The sequence below is a fragment of the Lepidochelys kempii genome, chromosome 1 (assembly GCF_965140285.1).
Source record: "Lepidochelys kempii isolate rLepKem1 chromosome 1, rLepKem1.hap1, whole genome shotgun sequence".
Taxonomy (NCBI): domain Eukaryota; kingdom Metazoa; phylum Chordata; order Testudines; family Cheloniidae; genus Lepidochelys; species Lepidochelys kempii.
Window position 1 is genome coordinate 313,584,759 of NC_136380.1, and position 19,443 is coordinate 313,604,201.

At 40.9% G+C, this 19,443-nt stretch overlaps 1 protein-coding gene across 4 annotated transcripts in view; it reads right to left on the minus strand.

Annotated features, from left to right (window-relative positions):
* Positions 1-19,443, minus strand: part of GRM8 (glutamate metabotropic receptor 8) — a 455,209-nt gene that overhangs the window by 353,373 nt on the left and 82,393 nt on the right. For all 4 annotated transcript variants that reach the window (XM_073328248.2, XM_073328251.2, XM_073328250.2 and 1 more), the window contains exon 3: positions 10,360-10,576. In XM_073328248.2, coding sequence (XP_073184349.1) covers positions 10,360-10,576 — 217 coding nt within the window. The remainder of the gene's footprint in view (positions 1-10,359; positions 10,577-19,443) is intronic.

Here is a 19,443-nt window from a genome sequence, read left to right on the forward strand (position 1 = left end):
AAGTCATTTCTGAGATCTTAGCATGACTAGCAGACCAGGTTGGGAGGGGGAAGTGAGTGACCATGAGGAATAAACATGACCCCGTGCACTCTTGACTTGAGCTTTTTGCTGAAGCATGCAGTTGTATAAATGGGAAGTCTGACAAGAGCTAACTATTGCTATGTAAAATATCGGGTTAACGGATGGAAAATTCCCTGCCTGACAGGCTGGAAAATTCCACATTTATCCCAACTGCTGAGCAGAAGTTTTTGTTTTGTTTTTGATGAACAAGCTATGTAATAAAAACAAATAGGGTAAAAAAAGCGGGGGGGGGATCTGAACTCTGGAACACTTGGGACGCTTTGGACATTTCTTGGACTCCTCTTGAGTTCCTCTGCAGATGGAAGGCTGGCCACTGGCAGTCTACAGATATCCACTGAAGACCTCCTCAAGACCTTGGGTAAATATTAATCTGGGGTTAATTTGGGGTGCTCTACTAACCTACTGTGGACATGTGTAAGTGCTAGAGACTAAATAAAGTTGAAGCTTTGAGTGAAAGCACTTTTGTTTGCCTGCTTGCATCAACTATCTGTTGGCTGAATGTTCCATGTCCCCATTGATTTATTTCCTGCCACTACTTTGCAAAAAGATTAAAGTTACCAAGAGCTTTGGGTTCAGCAAAACCCCAGGTAACACAGCGACAAACCAAACACTGTTCTAACCAACAGATATACAAGGCACTGAAAATATTTTCTATTTTAAGAGGACTAAAAAAAAACCACCAAGCACACAGCACTTCCTAACTCCATTCTCATTATAGTAATTCCTACCAGACTGGAGAAAGTTTTATTAAAAAGATGGGAACTCATTCTAGTTTAGAGTTTGATGACTACAATCGTACACATTCCCTCCGGTGCTGAACTTCTAACAGTAATGAAGACAACAATTTGTCTCACGTTCTTTCCACAAATTAATAATTTTCCACTACTGATAATAGCCTTATTACTATTACCACCTTTTGTGTCCATATGCCCACTTTGCCTCCTGCTGTTAGTGACACTTACCAGTTTTAAGTTAGTATGTAAATTATTCCAGGTAGGAATTGTGTCTTTCTGAATTCATACATCACCCAGCATAAAGGGTCTGTACAAGAGTCACTATCCCAGAGTGCCCTCTTGCAGCACAGTGTGGCACTGCAGTTGCTCTGACAGCTTCCTCACCACACTTTTTGGCCAACTCCAGTCACAAAGATGACTTGACTCTCCAGTCACACTGCTTTAGAGAGTTCCATCCCTTCTGGGGCAATGGAGTCCTCTAAATGAAATCCAACAAAATTCCAAAACCAAAGGATTCAAATGGGATCAGTATCCAACCCCCTTCTTTCCAGGCAGACCCCAGCTGCAATGGCCTGTCTACCCACTAATAGGTCTCTAGGCTCTAGTCAACCAATCCAATCTAGGCTCACCCTTCTACAAAAGTGCTCTGGGCAGTCACAGTCCTCAAACAGTTCCTGTCCCTCAACCAGGCTTCTTGCCCCAAAGTATGAGCAGCACGTCCATTCTCCTCCCAAGCCAGCCTTCTGCTGCTTCTTCTACTACTACTACTTCTTGTATTTAATGGTGTAGCAGACTCACATTCTATGACCACCAAGGGCGGGATTTCATTATGTATTGTTACAAACTCTCTCTTTTCACAGTATTTTTAAAAAATTGTAATATTGCTTTCTGAATGGTGCCCCATATTCCTAATGCTATTAACCAGGTATTTTAGTGTGAACTTTGTCACTTTTAGGTATTTGAGTTTCTCATACAAAATCCCCCTATTGCTATTGCACTCATTACAACCCCAGAGGTTGTGACCAACTATTTCTTTGACCTTGTATGTCTCACATATCCCATCATTGTATCGGTTAATTAAGTCCAAGTTACTGTTTAAGTCACTGTACTCAGAGTAAAGCTGTCTCATTCTTTCTCTCAGGTGCTTGCAAAATGTCAGCATTTTTAATTCTAGGGCATACTTCATAACATCTTTTCCCCCTTGTTTCTTTTGTCCATACTTCCTGCAACTCCTCTCTTAGTTCATTTTAATTAGATTTTTATTTGCCTGTTTACTTAGAGGAATCTCTGTCAATTTTTTTTGTTTTTACAGCATTTTTTGCTACTTTTTCAGCCATGTCTTTTTCTGATATCCCAACATACTATTTCAGTGTTTATACCCATCTCTGCCAGTTCTGTTAGTAATACCATTTCTACTATCGGAATCCAATTTTTCACAGCCACTAGTCCTGATAGTGAATCCGATAAGATGACAACTGAGGTAGGTCACACATCTAGTATCCAGTATAATGCCAGCATTATTCTTAGAGACTAACCAATTTATTAGAGCATAAGCTTTCGTGAGCTACAGCTCACTTCCTCAGATGCATATCGTGGAAACTGCAGCAGGCTTTATATATACACAGAGAATATGAAACAATACCTATTCCCACCCCACTGTCCTGCTGGTAATAGCTTATCTAAAGTGATTTCCAGCACAAATCCAGGTTTTCTCACCCTCCACCCCCCCACACAAATTCACTCTCCTGCTGGTGATAGCCCATCCAAAGTGACAACTCTTTACACAATGTGCATGACAATCAAGCTGGGCTATTTCCTGCATAAATCCAGGTTCTCACATCCCCCCCACCCCCAAACACACACAAACTCACTCTCCTGCTGGTAATAGCTCATCCAAACTGACCACTCTTCAAGTTAAAATCCAAGTTAAACCAGAACATCTGGGGGGGGGGGTAGGAAAAAACAAGAGGAAACAGGCTACCTTGCATAATGACTTAGCCACTCCAAGTCTCTATTTAAGCCTAAATTAATAGTATCCAATTTGCAAATGAATTCCAATTCAGCAGTTTCTCGCTGGAGTCTGGATTTGAAGTTTTTTTGTTTTAAGATAGCGACCTTCATGTCTGTGATCGCGTGACCAGAGAGATTGAAGTGTTCTCCGACTGGTTTATGAATGTTATAATTCTTGACATCTGATTTGTGTCCATTTATTCTTTTACGTAGAGACTGTCCAGTTTGACCAATGTACATGGCAGAGGGGCATTGCTGGCACATGATGGCATATATCACATTGGTGGATGTGCAGGTGAACGAGCCTCTGATAGTGTGGCTGATGTTATTAGGCCCTGTGATGGTGTCCCCTGAATAGATATGTGGGCACAGTTGTGCATCTGAGGAAGTGAGCTGTAGCTCACGAAAGCTTATGCTCTAATAAATTGGTTAGTCTCTAAGGTGCCACAAGTACTCCTTTTCTTTTTGCGAATACAGACTAACACGGCTGTTACTCTGAAACCTGTCATTATGCAAGGCACTGCATTTAGCCGTATGGAGTGGAAATCTATCAACTGCATGAAAAAACTTGTACAGATACAGACAGACATCATCTTCCTTTCCAAATGCAAACAGATGGACATCGTACCAAAAGGACTGAAGGTAAAAAATCCATTACAATCTACATACCACACAGACTATGCTGACAGCTTGTGCCACACGCTCTCAAAGAAACTGCGGAATCACCTGATCAACATCCTCTACAGCAAACAGGGAAAGATTAAGAATGAGCTCTCAAAAATGGATACTCTCATAAAAAACCAACCTTCCACACAAACTTCCTCGTGGCTGGATTTTACTAAAACTAGACAAGCCATTTACAACGCACACTTTGCTTCTCTACAAAAGAAAAAGGACACTAAACTTTCTAAACTACTACATGCTACAAGGGGCCACAGCAATGGTTCCCTCAACCCACCTAGCAATATTGTTAACCTATCCAACTATACTCTCAGCCCAGCAGAAGCAGCTGTTCTATCTCGGGGCCTCTCCTTCTGCCCCTCCACCCCCACGAACATGATACAGTTCTGTGGTGACCTAGAATCCTATTTTCGACGTCTCCGACTCAAGGAATATTTCCAAAATACCTCTGAACAGCATACTAATCCACAGAGGTCTCCCTACCAACACTACAGAAAGAGGGATTCTAGGTGGACTCCTCCTGAAGGTCGAAACAGCAGACTGGACTTCTACATAGAGTGCTTCCGCCGACGTGCACGGGCTGAAATTGTGGAAAAGCAGCATCACTTGCCCCATAACCTCAGCCATGCGGAACGCAATGCCATCCACAGCCTCAGAAACAACTCTGACATCATAATCAAAAAGGCTGACAAAGGAGGTGCTGTTGTCGTCATGAATAGGTCGGAATATGAACAAGAGGCTGCTCGGCAGCTCTCCAACACGAGTTTCTACAAGCCATTACCCTCTGATCCCACTGAGAGTTACCAAAAGCAACTACAGCATTTGCTCAAGAAACTTCCTGAAAAAGCACAAGATCAAATCCGCACAGACACACCCCTGGAACCCCGACCTGGGATATTCTATCTACTACCCAAGATCCATAAACCTGGAAATCCTGGGCGCCCCATCATCTCAGGCATTGGCACCCTGACAGCAGGATTGTCTGGCTATGTAGACTCCCTCCTCAGGCCCTACGCTACCAGCACTCCCAGCTACCTTCGAGACACCACTGACTTCCTTAGGAAACTACAATCCATCGGTGATCTTCCTGATAACACCATCCTGGCCACTATGGATGTAGAAGCCCTCTACACCAACATTCCACACAAAGATGGACTACAAGCCGTCAAGAACACTATCCCCGATAATGTCACGGCTAACCTGGTGGCTGAACTTTGTGACTTTGTCCTTACCCATAACTACTTCACATTTGGGGACAATGTATACCTTCAGATCAGCGGCACTGCTATGGGTACCCGCATGGCCCCACAGTATGCCAACATTTTTATGGCTGATTTAGAACAACGCTTCCTCAGCTCTCGTCCCCTAAAGCCCCTACTCTACTTGCGCTATATTGATGACATCTTCATCATCTGGACCCATGGAAAAGAAGCCCTTGAGGAATTCCACCATGATTTCAACAATTTCCATCCCACCACCAACCTCAGCCTGGTCCAGTCCACACAAGAGATCCACTTCCTGGACACTACAGTGCTAATAAACAATGGTCACATAAACACCACCCTATACCGGAAACCTACTGACCGCTATTCCTACCTGCATGCCTCCAGCTTTCACCCTGACCACACCACACGATCCATCGTCTACAGCCAAGCTCTGAGATACAACCGCATTTGCTCCAACCCCTCAGACAGAGACAAACACCTACAAGATCTCTGTCAAGCTTTCTTACAACTACAATACCCACCTGCAGAAGTAAAGAAACAGATTGATAGAGCCAGAAGAGTTCCCAGAAGTTACCTACTACAGGACAGGCCTAACAAAGAAAATAACAGAACGCCACTAGCCGTCACCTTCAGCCCCCAACTAAAACCCCTCCAACGCATTATTAAGGATCTACAACCTATCCTAAAGGATGACCCAACACTCTCACAAATCTTGGGAGACAGGCCAGTCCTTGCCTACAGACAGCCCTGCAACCTGAAGCAAATACTCACCAACAACCACATACCACACAACAGAACCACTAACCCAGGAACTTATCCTTGCAACAAAGCCCGTTGCCAACTGTGCCCACATATCTATTCAGGGGACACCATCACAGGGCCTAATAACATCAGCCACACTATCAGAGGCTCGTTCACCTGCACATCCACCAATGTGATATATGCCATCATGTGCCAGCAATGCCCCTCTGCCATGTACATTGGTCAAACTGGACAGTCTCTACGTAAAAGAATAAATGGACACAAATCAGATGTCAAGAATTATAACATTCATAAACCAGTCGGAGAACACTTCAATCTCTCTGGTCACGCGATCACAGACATGAAGGTCGCTATCTTAAAACAAAAAAACTTCAAATCCAGACTCCAGCGAGAAACTGCTGAATTGGAATTCATTTGCAAATTGGATACTATTAATTTAGGCTTAAATAGAGACTTGGAGTGGCTAAGTCATTATGCAAGGTAGCCTGTTTCCTCTTGTTTTTTCCTACCCCCCCCCAGATGTTCTGGTTTAACTTGGATTTTAACTTGAAGAGTGGTCAGTTTGGATGAGCTATTACCAGCAGGAGAGTGAGTTTGTGTGTGTATGGGGGTGGGGGGGATGTGAGAACCTGGATTTATGCAGGAAATAGCCCAGCTTGATTGTCATGCACATTGTGTAAAGAGTTGTCACTTTGGATGGGCTATCACCAGCAGGAGAGTGAATTTGTGTGGGGGGGTGGAGGGTGAGAAAACCTGGATTTGTGCTGGAAATCACTTTAGATAAGCTATTACCAGCAGGACAGTGGGGTGGGAATAGGTATTGTTTCATATTCTCTGTGTATATATAAAGCCTGCTGCAGTTTCCACGATATGCATCTGAGGAAGTGAGCTGTAGCTCACGAAAGCTTATGCTCTAATAAATTGGTTAGTCTCTAAGGTGCCACAAGTCCTCCTTTTCTTTTTGCGAATACAGACTAACACGGCTGTTACTCTGAAACCTAGCATTATTCTTGCCAGTTTGGCCACCCTAGTGGTTACAAAATTTGATACTCTTATGGATTCCTTTATTTCAAGTGTTAGGACAGAGAATGCTGGCCCCACTCTCCTGTTTTTTCCTCTCTTTAGACCCATCTGTAAATATTTAGCAATGTTTGCCCCATGTATCATTTTACATAGAGAGAGAGATTTGCTAAATTTAATACATTTAGCTCTCCTTTTAATTTCATTATATAGTTCCACATTTGTATCGGGGGTACGATTTTACATCCAGAGAGCCATGGAAAATGTGCATTATTTGCTCATTTCTTTTAGGTCTTTCTTTTCTCTTAGTTCCTTTGTCTATACTTTAATTCTCTTCACGTGAAGTATTTTGGAGTCCCCCTCACCCAATGTTGTCCACTGAATTCCCAGTATTCTTCATACATTTGTCTAGTGTTTCCATCTTCCCTGTGACCTTTTGGGTAAAAGATGAAGTCCAGTAACTTCATTCTTAACACAACAGGCACTTCACCAACTCCTATCTTCATTACACACACAAATGTTGTGATGAGGTAATGCCTGGGCTTTGAGTGAGTCTAGCTTCCTGGGTGCATTTTTGATGCTGAACTAAACATGTGGCCTCCATGCTCAATGTTTGGTCTTATTGATGCTCTATAAAGCATTACCATTGCTTTCTTATCGGTGCCCCAGGTGATTCCAGAGACAGTGTTAAGTAGACCGAGTTTACGATTACATTTATCTACAATATTTTCAGTGTGATCCTTCCATGTTAGTTTGTTATCAAACGTCACACCCAGGAATTTGTAGCTTGTAACTATGCCTGTTTGCTGTCCATAGAGACACAGTTTCCAATCTTTTTAAATTTTCATTTTACTGAATATCATTCCTTTAGTTTTGCTTATTGAAAATGTAAATGCCCTCCTGTTTCCCCATTCCACACTTTTCCTAAGTGCTTAATTAATTCACTTTTCAGTTATTTCCTGGTTTCTGTTTTTAGTCCCTTCGGCACAGTCATCTGCAAACAAGGAAAAGCCTACTTCTGCACTCATCCTTTTTAGGAAATCATTTATCTTTACATTGAATGAAGTAGGGCTGATAGCATTCTGCAGAGGAGTGCCATTTGTGAATGTGTATAGAGTTGGATTTCCCTACTGTGACCTGCATAGTTCTTTTACTTAAGAAATCCTTTATCCACCTGTATACAGCCCTCAGCTGATGCACTTTCTTTCCTTTAAATTCCACATCCTGCACAGGTGGGGCAGGGCTAATTTAACAGTGCTGGCTGGTCGAATGTCTCCTGCCCTTAAAGTTGCAGGCCACCCTATTGCAGGATCCCACTTCTAATTCGGGCCTTTGAGTGTCACCGTAGAAGGATTATTATTATAGTGTTGCCAACCTTCACTATTATCTGGTGTGTCTCATATTTAGTAGTTTTCTTATAGCTCAAGGTCCTGAAGCCCAGTGATTATGTGAGCAGTTATGTTTTCATTTTTAAACAAAAATGATTCTATGGTTACAGAGAAAAGCCAATGTCAGTGGGAGAGGTAGAGGTGTCAAGGCAGAGGTATTTATATCTTCTGGGAATTCCAATATTTAAAAGTTTTAAAATCATGTAATTAGTCATAAAATGAAATATTTGATAGATTTCACTGACCTTATCTAAATATTTCAGGCTCATAAAGCCAAAACAAAATGTTTCAACTTTATCATTTTGAATTTTATAAATTATAACATAACAACATGTGTCCAGCTTATCAAAACAAAACATTTCCATGATTTCCCATTGAAAATTTGGACAAAAATCAATACATTTTCATGAAATGTTTAGATTTTGTCCAATCAGCATTTTCTCACAGAAAAATGTTCCATGGGACATTTTTTGACTAGCTCTAGGCAGTATTTATGTTCCAAATTGAATAGATTTTGACAAAGAATTTTTGAACTCTTGTGCTGTGGTTATGTTGGAAACCAAGAATGATTTCTTCTCCATCACAGCATCTATGAAGTCTTGATCAGCAGAACTGTACTAGGTGGTAAACAGCCTGATGAATCTTCACTTGGTTATAGAGACAAATGTTTATCAGCAAGAGATTTCTGTATACTCTGCAAACAAGATATCCTGAACTAGGAATGATTTGTTGGCCTCTGTGGTGGTAGAGCTATACTTGGGATGGACAAATATAAAGTCATGTAAAGGAAGACTGAGAAAGTTATTCTGTCGATCCAGAGAGTCAATGAATTTCCTTTCAAACTAGTTTTATACTAGTACATGGCAGGGAGACTGCACTTCTATCTAATACACACACACGGGATGTAGGTAAAACACCCATACTGTTTCACTTAGATCTAGCAACTCCCTTTGAAACCATTGACAGAGAGAGTTGCGGTTAATGAGCCTGTGGTCCCTGGCAGATACACAATACTGCCTGAGTCACTCTGTACTATTCTTTCCAATAGGATGTATTAAGTGATTATGAGATGCAAAGGTTCTATCATGTGGGGATCCTGCCGCATTTTCAGGTGCTAATGGAAATCCACATTGCATCACTGGCAAAGAATATTCTACTATTAGTGCTTAGTGTGAAAATTGCAGTATTGTCTTTTGAAAGCAGACGTCACCAAAGTCAACCAAGCCTTGGTCCCCTCCTGATCAAATAATTGGAAGGTACTTTATTTGGGTTGACATATGAAGACCACTTGGAAACTTCAGAGTATACTCAATGAAAGTGGTGTAGTTACTTACTGATGGTTCTCACATGGATCATTATATACTGTATAGATCCAACACATTTTAGGTTGTTGATCCATAAGGCCCTCTATGGTTTGAGCCCTGGGTAGCTAGGAGATGCCTCTCCCTTTGTGCCTTATCTAGACAGCTGGGAAATTCAAGCTGATGGTCTCTAAATCTGTATGTGGAAGTTGGGGACAGGCTGGAACTCCTGCTCTAGAATTCTCTTCTCCCCGTCCCACCACGAATTTGTCCTGACAAAGTCAGAGTTTGTTGAGCTTCAAGGCATGCTACAAGCCCAATAAATTAATCCACGCCATATGGGGAGGAATAGCAAAGCTGTTTGAGGTTTTAGTACAGAAGGGGTGTTATCTGTGTTAGTTAACATTGGTTTAGTTGGTGAAATAGCAATACCAGACATCTACTACTCTCTCCTTCATACCACCTAATACTCCCCTCCATGGAGTCTAAAATCCATTGCTCCTGAAAAACAGCCAATTTTGCAGGCCAGAAATAACTACTGCACTGAGGAAAGATGAAACAGACCTTAAAAATACTCCTCATCATATGCCAATGTTTATATAACACATTTCATGCTGAAATAAAAACAACCAGGGTATGTCTTTGTACTTTATAGAATTTTTAGAGCAGCAAGATTAAAAACTCCATGAACAACAGTGAGAAACATTTGCCAGGACTTTGGGGTCACAAGATTAGGATTTTCTAAAAACAACTCAATCATAACCTCTCTGGCTAGAGTCCAGCTGCCATTTTTTTAAAAAGGATGACAATTTGCTAACATAAGTTTCAATCTAAAATGACCATATTATAGCCATTTATCAAACCTGTAGAGTCTCTAATTTGTCAAAGAGCGTCTCCTTTTCAAAGTGGGTGATCTTTTTGTATTTCTTACCTTTGTCAGGAGCTCTCCTTCCTAAATAAGCCCCAAAGTGTCACCTTGACAAACCCATGAACAGCAAAATCATTCATAATATTCTCCACTTCTCTCAAGAATACAGTCTAGGTCATGCATCTGTAGGAGCTCTAATTATCCCACATAGACCAGACAGTGTTTCAGGATGCTCAGACTTTGTAACCTGTCAGCTATAAATACAAAATCTGATAAATGTACGCTTACCAATTTCCCTCGAGATCTGAGTAAATGCTTCTACACCACTCTCTCCATAGTTTCCCTCTGAAGCCAGTGTTGACACGTAGTTCCATCCAAGTGCTGTCACAATATCGACCATGGCTTGGGCTTGATATGAGTCAGGTGGAACCACTCGAGAGAAAAAGTCATACCTGGTGTTATCACTTAATTCTGGAGCTGTAGATGCATAGCTGACTTGAGGTATCTGCAAACAAAATGACAAGTAATTCAAGCCAATCTAAAATAATTTTCAGTTTAAAATAGATTATGCACAGGAGCAGCACAGATCTGAATATCTTGTCATAATTAAAGCAACTAATCAGAAACCATTTCAGATATTGTAAAATGTCAGTTAAGTTTCATTTTCATTAAAGTTTTTTTCCCCCAGTGAATAATGAATTCTGCTATTCCCCAGATGTCATGAGTCATGACTCCTGATGACACACCAGAACAACATTTTTCCCCATTCCAGCCATATTAAGAACTGATGCAAAAGTGAAGGAAGAAAGGAGGACTTGTACAATTCACAAATCAAGAAAAAAGGTCACATCTTTGAGGAGCTTAATGTTTAAATGTTAAATTTCTTCCAACTATAAATGTTAGATTATTTTCCCTAATTCATAAGGTTTGTCTTGTTCACGTTTTGTTTTGATTTTTCATGATTTAACACGGCATCATTCATAGCATCACACAAGAATACAAAGCCTAAGTAATTGGGTTATGCATGAAGATCTTTTAAAAAAAGATATTAGCTTTTAGGAAATAGATATAGGAAAAAATAGGGCCTTAGTGACTTTATACAGTCTGTTATCAGAATTATTTTGCATGCAGAGAGCAGAAGAGATTTTAAATAAGTGCAAAGCAATATGGTTATGCTATTTCTGAGGACTAGTTAAAATATTTAAAGAAACCTTGCTTTTATGCATCTAGAAAAGGTTCAGTCATAACTTTGCTTGCTGAACTAAGTAAAGTTTGGGAAGGTTAAGAAGTTATTGTCTAGAGGTAACGTTTATTGTCAATTCTGTTGCATAAATATTTCTTTGATGAAAAAATGATAATTAATGTTTTTGATATTTTATAATGAGTATGATTTGAAAACAGTGGTGATGGGATACACTTGAAATATTCACCAACTAGTCATGAAAGTTACCAGAAAATACTTTGAGTGGGGAATGTGGAATACCAGCTAATTACCCCAAAATTATTGTCTGAGGCCCAATGAAATATTGTGTCATTAGCACAAGAAGGAAGGATGATTTCATGATTAAGGCAAAAGGAATGGGATTTAGGAAATCTGGTTTCTTATCCCAGCTCTGTCAGAGGCTTTTTGTAACTTTGAGCAAGTTACTAAATCGCTTCTTACTTAAGTTAGCCTTCCCTTCCCTCTGCTGCTTTTAAGGTCTAGTCTGAAAGGCAGGTTACTAGTTTCAGCTGACTGAGGGGGAACAAAGCCATTTAGAAGATGGGCAGAAGGACAAAATAATCTCAAAAATATAAGATATGGGTGATCTCTCAAAGAAAATGCTACTATCAACAACGCAAAGCTCCATCAACTGAAAGGAAATACAAATTCCTTCATGGGATATTCTGAAACATTTCTAGCACTTTAAAAAGCAATAGGTAGATACCCGCTTGTAAACATGCTTGTTATATTTGCCATTTTGCTCTGTGAAAAGTTACATTTATCCATGGGAGGGGGGGAAGGAAAAGGGGAAATACAGCCTTAATCATTGGTTTCCTCATGTTGGATCTCAGAATGCCACCTTGCAAATCCTCAGGGGAGGCTTCTTCAGTGAACAGTTACTCAGTGGTATTCATCATAGCACCAACATTAGTAACCGCTGGTAATTTTAACCTAGCGATGACTTTGTTGTTACAAATCCTAGGAGTAGGACCCATACCACTTATTGCCATTAATTTCCTCAGTTCTGGTTTCCCTTCAGATATAAGGCAAGTGTCAAATCCTAACAACATGTTTGTTTGGGAGCTGATGGTGTCATGCAGTGACATGAGGTTTCAGCCCAGACAACAGAGGTATGCTTTGTGCATCCCTGATTGAGCCACTGGAAAAGCCAGAACCACCAACCATTTTCCAACACCTAATAGAATTTATTTTAGAAAAGGGGGCTAGACTAAGAAAATTATGAGACTGTAAAGAAAACATACATGAATAATGAACTGAAATGAATATACTTTGGCCACGAAGAACCTGAACCAACATTGGCTGAAGTCAACAGAAATCTTTCCATGGATTTTAATAAGCATTGAAATGGGCCCCATGCTCATTGTCTGACACAGAAGAGTACAGTGCAGTGTTACACCAACAGATATACTTAATGAGCTTGATTCTCCACTGCTTTACATCGTGCGTACCCATTTACAATGGTGCAAAGTGGGTGTAAAATGCCACCATTTTGATTTGGCAGTGTTTTAGTGCCAACTTTACACAGATGTAAGTAACTATGACAGCTCAACGGCAAGGGAGAACTATGCTTACTCTAGCCACTTAGCCATGAGACAAAGAACAGCCTAAAAGTCAAGAACACTTAAATAAAACACTCTTAGAACTCTTTTCCTGAATCATTAGATGTCTCCCCTGTTTCTTTTTCTATTGACCTCTCAGGACGGAGCCCCTGAACAAAGCTATTATTCAATTTTCTTCTCCCCAAAAGTTCATAATCTCTATCCAGGACTATATTGTAGATTTTCCTTAATAAAAGCCTATTTTGGTATTTTGAAGTTACCAGGATGAAATTATTAAATGTAGCTTCACACTCTTATTTTCAGAAGGAAACAAACTCTTTGTTTCTTATAACCTGAACTTTTGTATGCAGGAAATCCATGAATGTGGCTAGACAGCTCAGGTGCTTTCAAATACAGAATTAAGAGGTCTGAGGTTTGGGGGATGTTAAAAGAGAAAAAAAGTAGCTAAAAAGACACACTAACTCTTTTTCAACAAAATTCAAAAGAATGTTTAGCATGCAGGCAAGTTGTTAGAATGCACTGGATCAATAAACCATGAACTAAGAATTTATACTTTAACTGTAACAACTCTGGTTATGGACTGTAGATTTAATAAACCATATTTTACATATCCCTAGAACATTTTTACATGACAAAGCACAATGCTTCCTATGCAAAGGAGTTGTTATGGTCTATCAATTCAGTAATATATATTTTCAAAACTTCCTAAATATGGTCTGTATCTACACTATAGATACAGATTTTTACCCTAGTTACAAGTAGTGTTTTGAAAGAGACCTATGGGGATTTTTTCTTATATTTATCCTTTATTGTCCTTTAAAATTAAACACAAATACATGTAATAATATCCACATTGTATTCATACAATATGCAGTCCTAATAATTGTGGGGCAATAGTTTGTTTTTTGCTTTGCTTTTTAAGAAAAAAAATGAATAAATGACTGCATAACTATGCTGAAGTCAGCTGTTTTACAAACTGCCAAAAGCTATACTTTTTAACATGAGGATTCATGCTCCCATCCTAACTGATGGGATAGTTCCCGCACGCCACCCCCATCTGTCTGCCCCATCCCGATTTACAGTGAGTCAGATTCTGCCACTTTTACTTGGGGAATGGGGTAATATTCAATGTGCATAATGGTGACAGAACTGAGCCCTCTGAAAGAAGGAGACACACATGGGGGAGCCTTACTATTGAATTTAATAGCTTGGGCTGGTTTATGCCACAGCCTTAAAGTTATTTAACTACATATATTTCTATGTTCATTCCTTAGTGCTTTGTCGCTTAAAGCTATAGTGTACCGTTTTGAAAGACCCACAGGTTTTAGTATGTATGCTCTTAGGTCTTGATCCTGCAAAATGCTGACCTACTCCTCCTGGAAATACCAGCCACCCTCACATCAGCATGGGTAGGACAACATTAATGCCTCAGGCAGCTATCAGAGATACCAGTGAAAGGTCTTATCCCATTAGATGAAGAAGACACATGTGAAAAAAGGAACCTCTCCTTAGTGCCAGAAGCAAAAGACCAGTGCCTTTTATTTATTTTCAGGCAAGTGGTGATCCACATCTAGTGTCCTCCACTGAAGGAAAATTCACCACTTTCTGATCCAGGGACCACTGAATAGGGAATGTTACTAACGGATTTATTCTGGTGTTCCCAACATAGGGTCCAGACTAACCTAAGGGAGGCCCAGGATAGAGAAGAATAGTATAGAAAACTGCATGGCACTGGAGAAGCACAGAATTAAGGGTAAGTGTCCAACTTGCTCCTAAAAGTCCTTCCCCTCTGCACCTGTTCAGTTCAAGTCTTGGACAAACGTTCAATGGGTTCTTGCCCACTAGATTTGTCAATTTAAAATACGGTATTAGCCAAAGCTTTCATATGAAATCTCTCTAGATCCTTTCAGGCAAAGACCGATGACTTGTGAGCAGTTTACCAGATATAGGGAAGTGAGTTGAGATAGAATGATCCTATAAACAGAATCTTAAGCCAAGAATCTTAAAAGTTGTGGATGAGGAGTTACACTGACATAGCTAAAATAGTCACTGATGCAGCTGACTTCCATCCTGTCCTCAGTATTTCAGCAATGACACATTAAAAAATAGTTATTATAGCTAACATTGTTGGCAACAGTTCAATTTCAACTGGCATTTTGCTACCTACTAATAAACAAAACAATTTTGCTAAGGAGTACAAATGCTTAGATAGAAGTTTGCATCGTCAAACATTTTCATGTTGGTGATTTCTCATGTTTTATGTCTATCATTAATCATTAAAAGCCTTGTCTTTTCAAAATTATTACCACCTCTTCTGTACAGAAGAGCTTTGTGAGCACAAAAGCCTCAGTGAAGTGAAATAGATCCTTAGGGCCTAGATATTGAACACTTGCTGGATGAGAGCCGAGGTCACTGTCTTCCAGCTATTAGTCACATCTGCAAATTGCCATCCCTCAGATCATCATCTTAGTCTGCCTTCACTGAATAAAAGCTTCCATGGTAAAGTAGAGTTAAATTCACTTGGTATGGATAATCAAGACTCAAGTGTTTGATCTGTGCTAATACTATCTCATGCGGTGATCAAACAAGGTCAGCAGGGTTGTGTGTTGTTTTACTACTTTGATCAGAGATCTCAAATCAGCATTTTGGAGATGCAGTAAGTTTTACTAGTGATTCAGTAGGGGACATTCTTCCCACTCAGACAGTAGTAAACCAGTCTCCCTGTGCAGCTGCAACAGGGTCATCTCACTTGCTGCTATAGCTTGGTAGCAGGGAAAGAAGGCAATCCTAACCCATCTGTGAAGGGGTCGGCTCACCACTTCTGAGGCATCAGCTTGTAAAATGAACTCTCGAGGAGACGGAACTGAACAGGACAGACTCTTTACATAAAAGGTCTTTCAACATCTGAAAGGCCTTTTCACAGGCCTTGACCAGTGCACCTTCTTGGGGCACCTGTCCTTAATCAGGTCTGTGAGAGGGGTTGCTACTGTTAGAAACCCAGGAACAAATCAGCAGTAGCAGCCTGTGAGCCGCAAAAACCTTCAGACTCGCTTTTTCGTGGCTGGATATGGGCATGCTTTGAGAGCCTGGAGGCGTGGCCAAGCAGCTCTGCATGCTGCCTCCCCTGCAGGCACCAGCCCCGCAGCTCCCATTGGCCAATGGGAGCTGCGAAGCCAGCACTCGGGGAGGAAGCAGCACGCAGAGCTGCCTGGCCAAACTTCCCCCTAGGAGTTGAACCCTTGGCCCTCCAGTCAGGTCACTTCCAAGTCTCTCCTTGTAACAATCTTGATGTTCATTAAAGTACAAACCAGTGAATGGGAAAGGAATAAAACTCTAATAAAACAGACTGTAGTAAACTGCTGCACACAGCCGTGTGGTGTTCCCAAATCCTGCCTCCAGGGCACATCTCCAAATTCCTATGTTCATAATACTGTCCATTATGAGGGAGCATCTCTAAATTATAATCTTCTACAAACATATCTCTACACGCCCATTCTGGGTAGTCCATAGACAAAAAGCAAGGGAAATTAACACAAACAAACTGAGTTAGTGATAGAGAGGAGAATGCCTCCCTCTCAGGGTGTATCAGGATTAGGGCATCCCTTCCTTCAGGGAGAGACCTTCAGGCAGTTGTTGGGGAAGCTCCTGGCTTTCCTCAGCAGCTGAGGGATGAAGGTGTGGTCTCTTCCCTGGTCTGGCCACAAATGAGCTGTTTTTCTCCCCTTTTAACTCCTCCTCCAGCCTGTGCATGGCTTGCAGATGTGGTGGGCCAGGGCAGGGCTGGCTGAACCCACAGAAGTTCCTTAACAGCTTGTTGTCCAGTGGGAAGTTTGTACACCCCATCACACCATCCCACACTTTAGTAATGCAATCTCTGGCCCTGGAGCAAAGCAATAATCTAGGTTGTCCCTCTAAACTCTCCTGGATTCCAAAGATTCCTTCTTTCCTACAAACACATTCCCTCTTCCTGAAGCGGATCACCCTGGAGTAAAGCAAAGCTCCCAAAGCATAGCACAAGCAGTTTCTGGATCTTCTGTTTTTAGAGGGAGACTAAAGCTTTCACAGGCAGGAAAATAAACATCCCTGAGATCCTTTCCTTAAAAAGGAGACTAAAAACCCTCAGAGGGACTGAATGAAAAAAAAATGAAAAACCAATGCCTACACAGGCTTTTAAACCATCTGTACTCACCTACCAATACCCATTGATACCTGCTTCATGATCGTTTCACCTCTGTCATTAAAGATCTCGTGTCAGGTTAAAAATTGTATTTTAAAAAGACCTTACCTGTGTTACTCGTGACACTTCTGATTTTTAAAAACTAAAATAATTGTACTGGCCTGATTTACTTTTCATGTTGTGTTTGGGCCTTTCACTCAGCCTGAAAAATAGTCTTACCAGTGTCACTGCTGTGTAGTCATCTTTTGTTTCTCACGCAATATAACATTATCAGTGCTCCATTGCTTGAATTGTAAACATTGAAAGGGTGGGGGTTTGCTTTGGTTTTTAAATCAGTTTCCACAGAAATTAAAGAAAAATTGATTGTAGCCGTGCTGCCTACCCAGTCTGGCTTCAGGCTAACCTCTCATTCAGGTTGGATCCCCCAACCTTCTCAGACCAAGTCTCTTTCCAGGCACAGTTGTATTCTTCAAATACAAAACTTAGGCAAAATGTCTAAAACAAAAGCAGTCCCTGAGCCCACAGTGGGCTACAGTTTTCAGGGCTCTTCCCCTTGACTTTCTCAGTGCTGAAAGGAGAACACACTCTTCTATGCGCTTTAGGGTTTGTAGATGCCAGTGTGTCTGAAACCTAGAGAGGAGCCAAATTTGACTTGCGATGCCCTTTTACATCTTTCTGAAAGGGGCTGAAGAGTCTCTTTGCTCACATGAGAGCTTTGTCAGGAGTAACGTCCCCTGCCCAGGATAAGGCCACTCTCTTAGGGCTCCACACACCCATAGGTATGGGGCTGAGGTAGATCAGCGAAGCAGCCAGTGGTAGTACCACTGGAAAAAGTGTGACCAGAGCATCAACATAGAGCCTTCCCTCTAGGATGCCTGGCATGTCCTGCTCCATAGACATCTATGATCTGTAATGTTGAGAAGTATGGCCCCCTGCAAACTCCAGGGACCACAAAACCCTCCTCCCATTAAGAGACACATCCACACTTCAGATCTCCTTTTATGGGTTTTACAGCGGGAGCAGGTAATCTGTCCCAAAGATTTTTTAGCGATGGATTCCCTGTTGGTAGAGCATTTATACGTACATTTTAGAAGTACAGATATTGGCTGTTCATCTAAATTGAGGTGTGTGACATAACTGGCAGGATACCCATCAACCACAGAAGTAATTTGGGTGTCCAATAATGCATCTGGTTCAAGAAGTCGTTATACATTTACTATGAAAAATATTTTACCAATATTAGCTAGAGCAAAAAAAGTTATGCCCCATTTATGCATCTAAATGACTGCAGTTTAAAACCCATTTTGGTTAGAAAAAATAAAGTTTAGTATTTGAAAAGTGAAGTACAAAAGTATAATCTATATGCTGCCATTAGCTGGTTCTAAATCACTCTGATTCCCACTGGTTAGCAATACACACTGCCCTGTTTCCTGTGAACAGTAATATCTTCTACATCAGTAGTTAATGGTCAGCTACTTTCAGGTCCTCTGGAAGGTCCCTATGCACTTAAGTGTTGCTGTGTAAAAATAACGTTTATGCTAATACAGAATGTCAGGCAATTAAACCTTTGCTCTTTATCGGTAGAACAAAAACATTTTTCTCTAAAAAATGAGGATATGATTCATAACAGTTTATTTTGAAACTCCAATAAAATTTGTCAGTTTGCACTTGGACACTCCCATGGGAGAAGAACAGTTTTAATGTGCTAGGTACCTCACAGTACACAGAAGGCAATGAGGTTCCTGCCCTGAAGAGTTTCCATGTAAGGACCTGATCCCTCTTTCCTCACTCATGTACCATACCTTGCTATTAGTGCCATTAATTATGCATTAGCCTCTTCTTATTGTTCTGTTGCCCTCCTCCTTTATCATCTCCTCTATGGTCCAATTTTTGCACCTTTATTCATGTTGAATAGCACCTTACAGCTCTGTTAGTCCCATGAGTTTCAGGACATAAGTGACAGCAAAAAATTCAGTAAAGGCTCGTGGGTAGTTTGGTGGGGCAGGGCATTTGTGTGCATGTGTATACATGTTGTTGGCATCACTTGTGCAGGCATCATGAAGATGTATATCATGCTCTGTCACATCTTATATGTTTTTGAGGTCGGAAGCGTATATCATTACTACATTTCTTTTCATTATCTATTCTCTTGCCTGGCCTCCCTCCAGCTGTCTTGACTAATGGCTAACCCCAGGTGTCCCTGAACCTGAGCAGGTGTCAGTTTCTAGATGCAACACTGCTGTATTCATGAGCACAGAGCAGAATTAAGACTATTAATGGTTGTTTGCTGATAACAGTGTTATTATTTCTATAGATGTCCATGGAACATCACAGAACAAAAGTGAAAACATAGTCCCTACCCAAAAGACCTTACATGCATAAGGCCAATCATCCACATCCTTACTCACATC